This window comes from Patagioenas fasciata, chromosome 14 (genome assembly GCF_037038585.1).
Source record: "Patagioenas fasciata isolate bPatFas1 chromosome 14, bPatFas1.hap1, whole genome shotgun sequence".
Taxonomy (NCBI): domain Eukaryota; kingdom Metazoa; phylum Chordata; class Aves; order Columbiformes; family Columbidae; genus Patagioenas; species Patagioenas fasciata.
The window spans coordinates 3,609,478-3,622,378 of NC_092533.1; the positions used below are offsets into that span (position 1 = coordinate 3,609,478).

Here is a 12,901-nt window from a genome sequence, read left to right on the forward strand (position 1 = left end):
CGGCCCCGCCGGGGCGGAGCGAAGCGGCGCGGGGCGGCCCAACCGCCTGCCCCGGGCCCTGAGCGCGGCGCCGAGCGAGCCGCTTCCGGGCAGCGGGGCCAGGGCGGTGCGGAGTGGGGAGAGCGGCCGCGGTGAGTACCGGGGCGTCCCCGCGGTTCGGGGTCCCCGTGGGGCTGGGGAGCGGGCGAGGAGCCAGCGCCGGTGTCCCCCTCGGTGTCCCCCTCGGTGTCCCCCCCGGTGCGCTCCGCGAGGGCCCAGCCACGCGTGTCACCCCCGTACCCTCCGCAACGGCGCAGACCCATCTGTCACCTCGGGCCCCTCCGCAGGGGCCCAACCCGCCGTGTCTCCCCTGCCCTTCCCCACAGGCCCGGCCCGGCGTGTGACCCCCGTACCCTCCACAGGCGCCCAGGCCCGTCTGTCACCTCTCATCTGCGTGTCACCCCTGTCCCCTCCATAGGGCCCAGCTCCGTGTGTCACCCCTGTCCTCTCCATAGGGCCCAGACCCGTGTGTCACCCCCATCCCCTCCATAGGGCCCAGACCACTGTGTCACCCCCATCACCTCCATAGCGGCCCAGCTCTGTTTATCACCCCTATCACCTCCATAGACGGCTGGACCGGTGTGTCACCCCATCCCCTCCATAGGGGCCCAGCTTCGTGTGTCACCCCATCCCCTCCACAGGGTCCCAGCCTCACTTGTCACCCCTGTCGTCTTCTCAGGGTCCCAGCCCCACGTGTCACCCCATCCCCTGTGTGGGAGCACAGCCGGTGTCCCAGCGGGTCACCCCTCCCCTGCACACACAGCAGCTCCGCTTCCTCACCCGCTCCCCAGATCTCCCCCTGACCACGGGTCGCCCTGTGTCACAGGGACAGCCGCACGAATCCCAGAGCTGCAGGACAAGCCTCCCTGCCCGGGGATCGTCTTTTCCAGGAGAGGAACACGACGAGTAACTTGGAGGTCAGACACCTGGTATCCAGAGGCAGGGATATATAACTACTGCCTTTTTTAATTTAATGGATTATAAATAATTTATTGTTATTATAATGGGTGTTGGGGGTGGGAGGCTAAAGACTGGCTTTGTACCTATGTGCAATTTTTAAAAATCACCTGTATGGATATCAGAAAACAATATATGAAATAGTGGAAAACAACACAAGAGGGCCGTGAACATGTCTGGGTAGAGCCAGGTAGTGCTACTTCCACTTACCAGTGGGGGGGTTAAAAAATAAGCAGCAGAGACAAGCTTGCAGCAGTCAGGACTGAAATAAGAGCTCTCACTAACCCTTTTTAGCAAAGAAGCTTTGTTTTTCTTAACAAAGAGATGACGTGAACGTGTGACGTGTCTCTGCAATGTACCCCATGCGACGGGAGAAAACGCAGAAAATTGAAAGGTGACGCCGCTGAGCTGGCTGTGTCAACTTCTAATATCTAGAGGCAGCTTTAAGGCAGAATGATGAAATCTCTCGTCAAGTTACACGCCGAAGATGGCTGCTGTTTTGAGGAGAGAGCCCCAGCAGCAGGCTCTATCCATTTCACACAGACTGCTGCTTTTGTTGCTAGGCTACAAGCGGGACGCGCATGTATAAGCAAAAAAAGTATCTCCTAGTGTTGCCATAATTTGCCTTCTCCAGCATTCAATTTGTTTTGATGATTGCAGCAGGAAAAATCACAGTGCAGACAAAGATATTTTTTTTTCGCATGTCATTTAAATAGATATTTACTGATAGAAGCTACTTTGGGGAAGGAAAACTTGGCAAGTGGCTTTGTTAACATTTGATGTAAGTACGTTGCATCAGACTTCTCCCAGTCATCAGCTGTGCTGCTTCTTTCAAACTGTGGTAGCAAACATAGTACAAATAGAGAAATACCGTTGCTTAATGACCCCGGTAAGTCTGGTAAGTGCTCTTTTGCCATCACACAAAAATGCTTTCTTCCCCTAAAAATTATTAGTTCTTCTCATTTGAACTGATTATTGTGTCGTGATTGACATCCGTGGAGAATGCATTGTGTTCTTTTCTCTGCCAGAGCAATTAAAATATGGGTAGTAGCTGAGTTTGCCTTTCCACTGTTGCTTTGCCAATGTGTTGTAAAATAAAACAGGTCACATTTTACTAATCAGTAAGTAGTTAATTTCCTGTCTTTTCTCTTAAGCCAACATAGCAGCTTTTGTGGTGGGCATTGCTCCTGGAAAAGAAAAATCTGAGACTCTTCAGGCAAAGTAGCCCCCAAAAGGACAAATCTCTTATCTGAGGAATAAAAAGGCCTAACAGGATCCTTAAATATTTCTCTATCAAAACAGCATGGGAGGTTCTTCAAAATAACATGCTCTGCAAAAACAAACAAGAGGCCATTGTGCTTTGTTTATAAATATGTCAGGGGATGAAGATAAACTGTTCCTCTCCCCATTTTATAGCAGCAGGTACTTTTCTCAACTTGGTCGTTTTCAGGTCTGTATCTCTCATTTCCCAGAACAGAGCATTGGCAGCTGGACATCCAGCTGTCAGGGAACTGCTTTGAAGAATTGAGATCTAGGGGCCTGAATGTGTCAAATGTTTTTTTCCCTCTCCCAGTGAATCTGCACATGAAATGTTTTCAGCAGCATCTGGCTCTGACCTGTGAACTATTCCTGTTCTATAGCATTCTGGTAAGAAAGAGGAATTGCCGTTACATTCTATTTTTACAGGGTTTTCAGGGGAAAGGCTCACTCAGCTTGTTCAAAAAAGGAACGCTTATCTGCCTCTAGGGGATTTTGTGAATCATGATCTGACCTGAGCACCTTTTCATCACCTGCAGTTGGGATCTGGGTCCTGGCAGAGGACACCGTACAAGTTACAGCGTTTTTTCAGCATTTTGGTGCCTAGTTTTCTCCCTTGCCCTCCTGTATTCAGTCTGGTTTGAGTTCTTTTTTAAGCTACAGCGCCCAGCACAACCCGTGCTTTGTAACAGGCTTGCAAGTTGCAGTTTGAGAGTCGGGCACCAAGAAGTGGGATGTCAAAATGTTCATTATCACAACTCTGTGCACATTGCTTTTGGACGTAGACTTCTCCCTCCCCCAGCCCTGTTTTTGCTGACTTTCTGGAATTGTGTGCAAGAGAGGTGAAAGGCTGCTCTCGTTAATAGAGTCCACTTCTGCAGGAGACTGTAATCTGGACTCCAGACCCTGTAAAAACAAAAAAACAACAGGAAATTCTGTATAGAGAATGAAGCAGTACCCTATCTGGTACCCAATCTAAGGACGTTTGCCGAAGGATCTTCAAGAGAATTCAGACTTTTGTATCTGTTGAGGAAAACCAGCTGCTGGAGGAGTTCTCAGGCGAGTTTCTCTCACATTCTCTCTGACAATATTGCACTCCTGGCAACCTAAACTGCATCTCTTAAGGAATGTCCATTTTGCCATTAGGGATGGTTCTCAGAACAGTGACTGCAGCTTTTGAAAATGTGTGTTTAGAACAGACATGGAGAATTTGGTTCACAGTTAGACCACCAAGAGATTTATTTTTCTGTCACCCCGTTCCCAATTTTAGCTTAAATACTGGCGAAATTAGTGACATACCTGATAAAGTTTCTTAGTTGTGGATTTTTCAAGACTTGAGTTAAATTATGAGGTGTCCGTAACACAATGTCCTGGTAATAAATATATATATAAATACATATAGTGTTTATATATGCAATGCTGCATGAGGTTAAGTTGCCCAGAATTTCACAGATCATGTGCCCATCTGGATTATCCAGTCATGCAGTAGGGTTTAAAATAAAGGAGCAAATATCTGGGTTGTTTAAAATTGAGGGCTATGTTATTGTCTGAAATAAATGAAATGGTCATTGCTACTCTTTTGGCTATTGCTAGGGTTTGAAAAGTGGTTATATGACCCTCAACGTGATGTTTAAAATGTAAACTTTGAAAAGGAACAGCAGAGAGTTGAACTCCTGACAACTCCTGAACCAGCGTTTTGTAGAATTGCTGCAACTGCTGCTGTTAACCTCTAAACGAGGTTTAAAGTCTTCTGCTGTGGCTCTGCTGCAAATCTAAACACAGCCTTTGCGCTAAACTGGTGATCAGGCTTTCTGCAAGTTTTTATGTACTTATTTGTTAAGAGAGGCTGCTCTCACTTAAGCCCTCTTTCTCCCTCCAGTTAATGTTAGTGTTAAACATTAGGCCATGGAACTAGCAGGTGATTCTATCTGATGAGAGAGGGCAAGAAATTTGGGTGTGCTTGGTGCTGGGCTTCCAGCTGTGTTCAAAGCTCACCGGTATGTTCAGGAAAAACTTTAGGAAAATCATCAGTTATGATTTGGAAAACACACCTGGGTATGTAGGAAGAGCCGTGGAGCAAATCGCGTGGATAATCAAACCTCTGTGTCAGTGCCGATGACATAACGGTGCCAAAAAAATGCTCCTGGTGACAGGAGCGCAGTCCCTGGATTGTCGGCTCTGCAGCGGTTCTGCTGGGACGGCTGATGCTCCCCCAGACAATCCGGCAGCACAAGGGAGGATTTAGCTGCTGTTCTCCACAGGCCATTGGGATACAGCCGCCCGAGTTTGGAAACAAAGGGTTTAACAACATGAATGTGCCAGAGAGCAAAGTCCATTCCTTATTACTGGTTTAATTTGCCAGTGTGGGCTGTTACCAGCTTCAGGGTTTGCAGGTACAAGTGGTTCTCTTAAATACCTTCCCAACTGATCTGTTGTTTGACACAGCGAAAATGTCTATTATTTCCGTCCTTACTGTGTATTTTCCACGATAGATTTTAATGGTTTGACTGGGTTATGATGTCATCTTTTATCTTTTCCAGTGATGCTGGTTCTCCTGTTCTGTGAACATGGCATCAAAGTGACATTTCAGTATGAATTATTATAGTAACTGAATTTATTGTTCCTATATCTGTTGATATTCCCATATCTGTTGATAGTCAGTAAGTACCAACAGAGGGGAGACCACCTGTAAAACAGGACCATAGCTGAATCAATAGCACGTTACATTTTGGGGTGGAAAGGTGATAACCAATGAAATTATCCAATCTGATCTTGAAACCCTCTCCTCCTCAAACAACTCCATTAACAGAGGATTTTGGGAAACAGAAAAAAAGTCTTTTCCCTGAATAGTCCCCGCTCTATGAGCAATTCTGGCTGGTAAGAGGTTGGTTTGATTTGGTTTTTGCTAGAAAAGTTGTTCTATAGTGTCTTCTATATATTTCCTAGTTTTCTTCTCCTTCCTGTTGCTTTTAAAGCTGCCAATTTAGGGCTGGTTGTGATAGATGTGGAGACTTAGACCCTTCTTTCATTAGATGTTGAAGTAAACTTAGTCATCCTGAAGCAATTTTTAATTTTCTGGGCTTTAGGCCCTATAAATGCACAACCGTGTTGGTTCCGTGTCCTTTATTGTCGTTCTTTAACCATCTTTGAAGTATCCTTAGGAGATCTGGTCATATGTTTGTAATGTGGCAAATGGTTGCATTATATAATCTTTGGTTTAAAACATGGATTTAGAGAAACAACATTTATTATAAATAAATGGTTGGGTTTGTGCTCGTAATTATTTGTTTTGCTGCGCCAGGGAAGTTAACTGGATTTTATTAAGTATTTCTTCTGTCACTGCACCTTACAGCAGCTCTTCAGGCATCTCTTGAAATATTTAATTTCTCCTTCCCCTCAAGACATTATTTTTGGCCAACACTAATTCGACATTGAAATAAAGCACCGTTCTGATTAGTATATTGGTTTTTAATACAGCTATTTATTAATACATTTCTATACTTCCTCTGCATCGGCCTCATCCTCAGGTCTTTGCACCTGTATATGATGCGCCTCTACCTCATAATCAGATACTCATGCTCTTACAAATATGTAATATATAAATGTCTGGGGGAAACAGGCACAAAATCATCTCTGTGGACATTTAACTAAGCTCTTGCTTTTTTACTTGTATCAATACCAACCTCATTAAAACCCATGATAGTAACTGACATAATCTCCTTTCTGGGTATGTACTTCCCCCCTTAATGTTCAGTTCTACAGGTTGGTTGGTGTTTGTTCTCTGGTTTTTTACTCTAAGCATAACCACTTTTCATCTTGCAGGTTATAGATACGTTGTGAAATAAGTGGAAATCTGAATTGCTAATTTTCACGTTTTCTTCTCAGAGTTTTTGAAGATGTCAGGAAGCGTACCACGAAATATTAATATAAAGGAGCCCCGATGGGATCAAAGCACTTTTTCTGGACGAGCCACTCACTTCTTTACTGTAACAGATCCCCGGAATCTTCTGTTATCTGATGCCCAGCTGGAAAATGCAAGAAAAATTGTGCATGACTATAGGTACGTCATTGACCACTTCTACTGCTGGCCCAAAAAAGTCCATGTCATTGATAAGTACGTGGTTATATATTTAAAAGGAAATATTTGAAGCACTGCATTCATTGCACCACTCTTCTTATTTCGGAGATTGAAACACTTCTTTTTAAGACAAATTTGCCAGTCATTGAGGTAATTCTGTCATCTGAGAATACCTATCAAGTATTCTGAAATACAGAAGTGTATAATTCTGAAAATAGTTACTATGACAACAGAGGTTAAAACTTCCTCTTATGTGTGATATTGTTTGGAGTAAGTAGTTTCTTAAATACTTGGAAAGTAAATTTTCCAAGTTTCATGCTGATGACTCCAGAGATTTTAGCTCTAAAATCTAGTACAGTTTTGAGTAAATAGGAATTTGATGCTGGAGATAACGACTGAGCCAGCGTACCCACTGCTGGGAGTTTCGATTCTTTTTATTTCACCACTCCATTTAAAAGCTGAAGATCTACAAGCTAGATTAACATATTATGAACATCCCAAAATCCTCTGATAGCACATTTGTCACCAGAGGTTGCAGCATTTTATAATGATTGTGCTTTTTGCTGTTGTCTCATTTTCTAACTTGTCCCAAGACAAGGTATTGTGCCGCGTGGCTTGACGGAAGATGAATTGTGGAGGGCAAAATACATCTATGATTCAGCCTTTCACCCAGACACTGGTGAAAAGATGGTTTTGATTGGCCGCATGTCAGCTCAGGTACCCATGAACATGACTATCACAGGTTGTATGATGACCTTTTATAGGTAAGTGATGGCAATATAACACATAAAACGTTTGCCTACAAATTAGTTAAGTGAAAATCAATGTTATTGCCAAAAGAGCATTTTAGAAGATTTATCGTGAATATTTTAAAACGTAAAATTTCGCTTAGTTTTCTCTCTGCATTCCTTCCAACTGCTTAGTGGTTTCCTCCGGAAGTAGCTGGAAGATAAACCCTTAGCCCTTATCCTTTACCATCCCGCTTTTCCTCAAACCGGGGAAGTTGAATGTTCCAAAACACCATCCTTGTAGAAGAGTTGTGTGGGGGACAAAGAGGAGGAGATACCTGGGAGTTTCTGGTCTTAGAGATCTGCCATGTAGGATGTTCTGTCTGCCAAGTGAGTGATCTGTACGCTTCGGTCCATCGGTCATTGAGTTTCTTCTCCAGCTCCTGTTTGATCCTGCCATTTTCTCAGTAGTTCTTGAATCACCAATACGGTGAAGTCCACAGCATCATCTGTTGGTAGAATCCGTGTTAGAAACATGTTTGTGACACAACACTTTGATAGCAAGAACTGGTGGGAGGTGCAGAGGAAATAAACCCAGCATTTTTGTTGATGGAATTTTACAGATTCTTTACTCGTGCTGCAGACAGGCACAGCCGTTTTGAACGGTGCATATATATGTGTGTCTGTGTTTAGAAAAGTCGAGTTGAGAATACAAATAAAGCATCAGTACAGCTGCCCATTCTTAAGCACTGCTTCCTGTTAATTGGTTTTTCTTTTATGCTTGTTCTGTTATTACCTCTAATATTTGTAGGAGCTACAAACCTTTTATTTGTATTATTGGTAGAGTCACTTAGATTCAAAACTAGGGGATTTATTAGCTTGGAAGACATTGATTTCTTTGGACATCCTCTGCACTGCAGTAGCAGGGAAAGAGAAAAAAAATAATAGAATCACAGAACAGCAGGTTGGAAGGGACCACAGGATCATCTGGTCCAACCATTCTCGTTGAAAGCATAATCCAGACAAGACGACCCAGCGCCCTGTCCAACTGAATCTTAACAAGTTTCCAATGTTGGGGGATCCACCACTTCCCTGGCAAGGTTATCCCAATGGCTGATTGTGAAAAATTTCCCTCTTGTGTCCAATCGGAATCTCCCCATGAGTAACTTGTACCCATTGCCCTTCATCATTTCCATGTGACTCCTTGTAAAAAGAGAATCTCCATCTTCTTTGTAGCCACCCTTTAAATACTGGAACATGGTGATAAGATCTCCCCTCAGCCTCTTTTTCTCAAGGCTGAACAAACCCGGTTCTCTCAGTTTTCCCTCACGTGGCAGCTTCCTAGTCCTTGGATCATCTTTTCAGCCCTTCTCTGAGCCCTCTCCTGCCTGCCCACATCCTTTGTGCACAGCAGGGACCAAAACTGAACACAATGCTGAGTAGAATGGGTTGATGACTTCATTACCTCTGCTGGTCACGCTCTTGTTGATGCTGCCCAGCGTCCTCTTGCCTCCCTTTGCCACAGCAGCACCCTGGTCACTCATGTTGAGCGTGTTGTACACCAGGACCCCCAGGTCCCTTTCCACAGAGCTGCTACCCAGACAGGTGGATCCCAGCCTGCGCTGCTGCTTTTTATCTGGTTCTACATGCAACTGGATGTTTTAATGTCATAGGGATTTACTAAAACAGTGGCATCGTATTGGCTTTTTGAAAACACAGAAGATAAACCCTCTCTCTGAAATCCACTTCTCAGTCACTTATGGAGCTTCCAACAGAACTAGCAGACTGCAAGGGAATAATAACGCTGGAAAAGTACCATAGAAATTAGACAGTTTCATATTCCTCTGTGTGTTTTTTTATGGAGAGGTTTGCTATGATGCTTTCATTATTACAACAAACCTTTGTCCCAAGTGAACCTTGCTATTTAATTACAATGCTTTTAAATTCTATTCTTAGAAGTAGCTTGTACTTTCATTGTTAAGACAGTAACTCATTGGCAGTATTGTTTTGTTCAGATAAACTAGAACCTCTGCGTGATTACTGCTTGAACTTGCTTTTCTTGGTTTGCTGTCATTTTTCTATACTGTTGATTCAACTATATTTTCAATAATAATTGTTTCTCCTTTCAAGGACAACACCAGCAGTGGTTTTCTGGCAGTGGATTAACCAGTCCTTCAATGCTGTAGTAAATTACACGAACAGGAGCGGTGATGCCCCAATTACTGTCAGGTCAGACACTGAACCAGATACTTGTGATGTGTTTACAAATTGCTCGTTCGTGTACTGGAACGTGGTTGGGCTTTGAAGTGTGAGGTGACAGAGGGATAAGTTTTTCTGTGTCTGCTTATTATTAATTTGATATGTGCAGGTGGGAAGTCTGAGAATGATGGAGGCAAGGACTCCATTTCTGCCATAAAAGATAAGCCCAACCACCTTGATCATAAGCAGTTAAGAGTAATCTACAAGTATGGGGTTTGGTACAGTTGATTTTAATTACTATTGTAGACATGGCCTTAGAAATGCAAACTGATTTTATTACTGTAAGCAAGTTAGAAATTAAGTAGAGAACTAAATCTTCAAGGTGCTTGTTCAGGCACGTGAGACGGTGCTGGACAGATAGTGACACAGAACCAGCAGAACCTCACTCCATGTTAAAATGTTGCTTGCACATGAGTTTTTGCTGCTAGTGAAAGAGAAGCAGTGTCCCGTTTGAATCTTCCATCCATATCTTATTGCAGTATCAAAGAAAGGTCTACTTCTTAACTTTTGAAAGGTATAACTACAAATGTAAAATGTAATTATTTTTTGAAGTGACATAAATGTAGTTGTGCATGTGCAAATGTTTTTCTTTTTATTTTAGCCAGCTGGGAACAGCCTATGTTTCTGCTACCACAGGTGCTGTCGCAACAGCTTTAGGACTTAATGCCCTGACAAAGGTATTGCTGATATTTTTTTCCATTCTGAACTAGACTTTGGTGTTCTATGACGTGCTCATTTCTCCCCCTGTGTATCTGTGTCATGCACAGCTCCCAGTAACTAGTTGTGATGCCTTTTGGCAGCTCCCTTCTTTAGATCCCAAGCTTATTTTTGCTCCTTGTATGTGGTTTTATATGTATATCACAGAGCCTTGTGTTTTAATACAAACTGTATATAATAAGGTGCCTTTTTTGCCATTTCTTTTTGTATGTTAGAGTATCTAATAGCCCTTGAAAGTTAATTGCAGTGGATATGTAATTACAACAATGTGGACTCATTATCCTATAAACTATATAGGGTGCGGTTTTAAGGTGCAGTATCATTTCTGCAAATGTGGATGCCTACCCTGGACTGGCTGAAGAACTTGTAAGGAGGTGTCACTCTTAAATGCAGAAAACTCAAATTCTTTAAACAAGTGCACAAAACAATCAAGAAAAAAGATCCTCTACAAAACAAAAAGACACGACAACACAGCAATAATGTATTTTTTACACCTCTGCTTATGCTTTAATATACTGAGTGGTATAGGATGGACAAGTTATTTGAGAGACTGTTCTAATCAGAGTAATTCAGATCGTATTAGACACTGACCCAATGAACAGTCTCCGCAGCCGGTGTCTTTCCATGCAAAGCCACTTGCTCACTCCCCCCGGGTGTCTGGGGGAGAGAATCAGATGAGTGAGAAAACTCATGGGTTGAGATACACGGTTTAATAACTAAAGCAAAAGCCCTGTGTGCAAGAAAAGCAAAACAAAGGATTCGTTCACTGCCTCCCATGGGCAGGCTGGGCTCCAGCACGTGCGACAATTACTTGGGAAGACAAACGCCACCACTCCAAACATCCCCACCTTTCTTCTTCTTCCCCCTACTGAGCATGAGCTCCCATGGTGTGGAACATCCCTTTGGTCAGTTGGGGTCAGCGGTCCTGGCCATGTCCCCTCCCAGCATCTTGTCCTCTCCCACCATCGCTGGTGGGTGATGTGAGCAGCAGCAAAGGCCTTGACGCTGTGTGAGGCCGTGCCGAGCGGTAACCAAAACATCCCTGTGTCATCAACCCTGTTCCCAGCACAAATCCAAAACATAGCCCCATACCAGCTACGGTGGAGAAAATAAACTGTATCCCAGCCAAACCAGCACACTTTGCCAGCAGAGACAGTGAAGCTGAGGTGTGTTCAGTGTTGCTGTTGTGCTGACAGGCGTACTGAGAAGCTGACAGTGCCCTGCAGTGATGCTACTAAATTAAGATTGGTTTTGCCAATCTCCTGCCACTGCTCACTCTGAGAGAAGTATCTGACTTACGTCTTGTTTGTTTGTTGCTTTGCCTCTGCCTCACCAGTGAGTTTTCATTGAATTTTAATTTAAAAGAAATAAGCCTGGTCTATCATTAGCACATGAAGCATTTTAGTATGACCTTTGGGAAAGAAAATAATTATGTAATTATTTTTCTTTTTTTCCCATGTTTTACAGCATGCCTCGCCTCTTATAGCACGGTTTGGTCCTTTTGCTGCTGTTGCTTCAGCGAACTGCATTAATATTCCACTGATGAGACAAAGGTAGGAAAAAGAACTAATATCACTCGATCTGGAACAGGGTGTCAAACTCATTTTCACCAGGAGCCACATCAGCCTCATGGTTGCCTTCAAAGGGCCGAATGTAATTTTAGGGCTGGATAAATGTAGGACTAGTTACATTTGCTGTTGCAAATACTCAATTGTTTGCTTTTCAACATAGTTTTCACCAGATTTTTCACTGCCTTTTAAATTTTTTTTGCCAAAGAGTGTTTCAAACAGACTGATTTGAAAATAAAATAAAAACCTTAATTCTTTTAATTTAGAGTTTTAAGGGGAGAAAGACTTTAAAAAAAAAAAAAGGTGGATAAATGCATGTCAATCAGTGCTTGATTTTTACCCCTTAATCAACAGGGAACTCAAGTTTGGAATCCCTGTCACGGATGAGAAAGGGAACAGGTTGGGTGAATCAACAAAAGCAGCTCAGCAGGCGATTGCCCAGGTGGTTTTATCAAGGGTTCTTATGGCTGCTCCTGGCATGGGTAAGAATAACTGACTATCACTAATGTGAAAGAGATCTTAAATTCTATATAAGTGATTTTTCTTAGCAGCCAAGTTATCTTACAGTTATGCAGGCACTATTTACATTTCGGTTAAGAAGTTCTACAAAGAAATGCACATTACTTACTGTGAAAACATCACAGTGTGTTACATGGGAAGAGTTCCTGGGATGCTTTTGCAGAAAGATACATGTAGTAAAGGAAATGTAACAAATTCTGCTTGAGTGGAATTAGTTTAGTGAAGGGCAGGTGCTTTGAGCAGTGCCAAGTTGCTAAGCTCAGGTTTAGTTATGTGTGAAATTAGAAGTTTTGCTTATTGGGAGAATTTACTTCTGTAAACACCAATCCAGTATGTTGGATTGGCACAACGTGAAATGAAAGCTCAATTAATCACAAAAGGCTGTGAAAATTGTGTTACGCTATTAGTTGATCTTAGCAGAAAATGTAAACCAAGTGCCTTTTTCTCCGAGGTTAATGTGTTTTTTTTTCCTTCATTTGCAGCAATTCCTCCCTTCATAATGAATGCATTGGAAAAGAGAGCCTTTTTAAAGGTTAGTCTTAGATAATCTATGTGTATGTATTTCATATTCTAAGTTAATATTTTCATGAATTTCAAATGTTCTTAGTCTTCATATTTGCCTCCCAAACACTTTGGGAGGACATCACTACAGAGCTGGCTTTATAGCTGTTGCTTTCTTTATGCCTTTCTTAGCCAGAAATAGCTTGGTTCTTTTAATCACAGTGTAAAATGACATTAAGATAATATGAACTTTGTATTATTTTTATAATTGTTCTTAA

The 12,901-nt window shown here is 42.7% G+C and overlaps 1 protein-coding gene across 9 annotated transcripts in view; it reads left to right on the forward strand.

Annotated features, from left to right (window-relative positions):
• The window catches only part of SFXN1 (sideroflexin 1), a 20,213-nt gene continuing 7,312 nt past the window's right edge, over window positions 1-12,901 (forward strand). For 2 of the 9 annotated variants that reach the window (XM_071814638.1, XM_071814645.1), the window contains exons 1-9: window positions 1-131; window positions 866-978; window positions 6,139-6,313; window positions 6,925-7,095; window positions 9,190-9,288; window positions 9,920-9,995; window positions 11,503-11,588; window positions 11,958-12,085; window positions 12,605-12,654. In XM_071814638.1, coding sequence (XP_071670739.1) covers window positions 6,150-6,313; window positions 6,925-7,095; window positions 9,190-9,288; window positions 9,920-9,995; window positions 11,503-11,588; window positions 11,958-12,085; window positions 12,605-12,654 — 774 coding nt within the window. In that variant the 5' untranslated portion in view covers window positions 1-131; window positions 866-978; window positions 6,139-6,149. Of the gene's footprint in view, window positions 132-830; window positions 979-2,569; window positions 2,644-3,119; window positions 3,313-6,138; window positions 6,314-6,924; window positions 7,096-9,189; window positions 9,289-9,919; window positions 9,996-11,502; window positions 11,589-11,957; window positions 12,086-12,604; window positions 12,655-12,901 lie in introns of those variants that run through there. The other 7 variants (XM_071814641.1, XM_071814644.1, XM_071814640.1 and 4 more) reach the window with 7 other exon arrangements.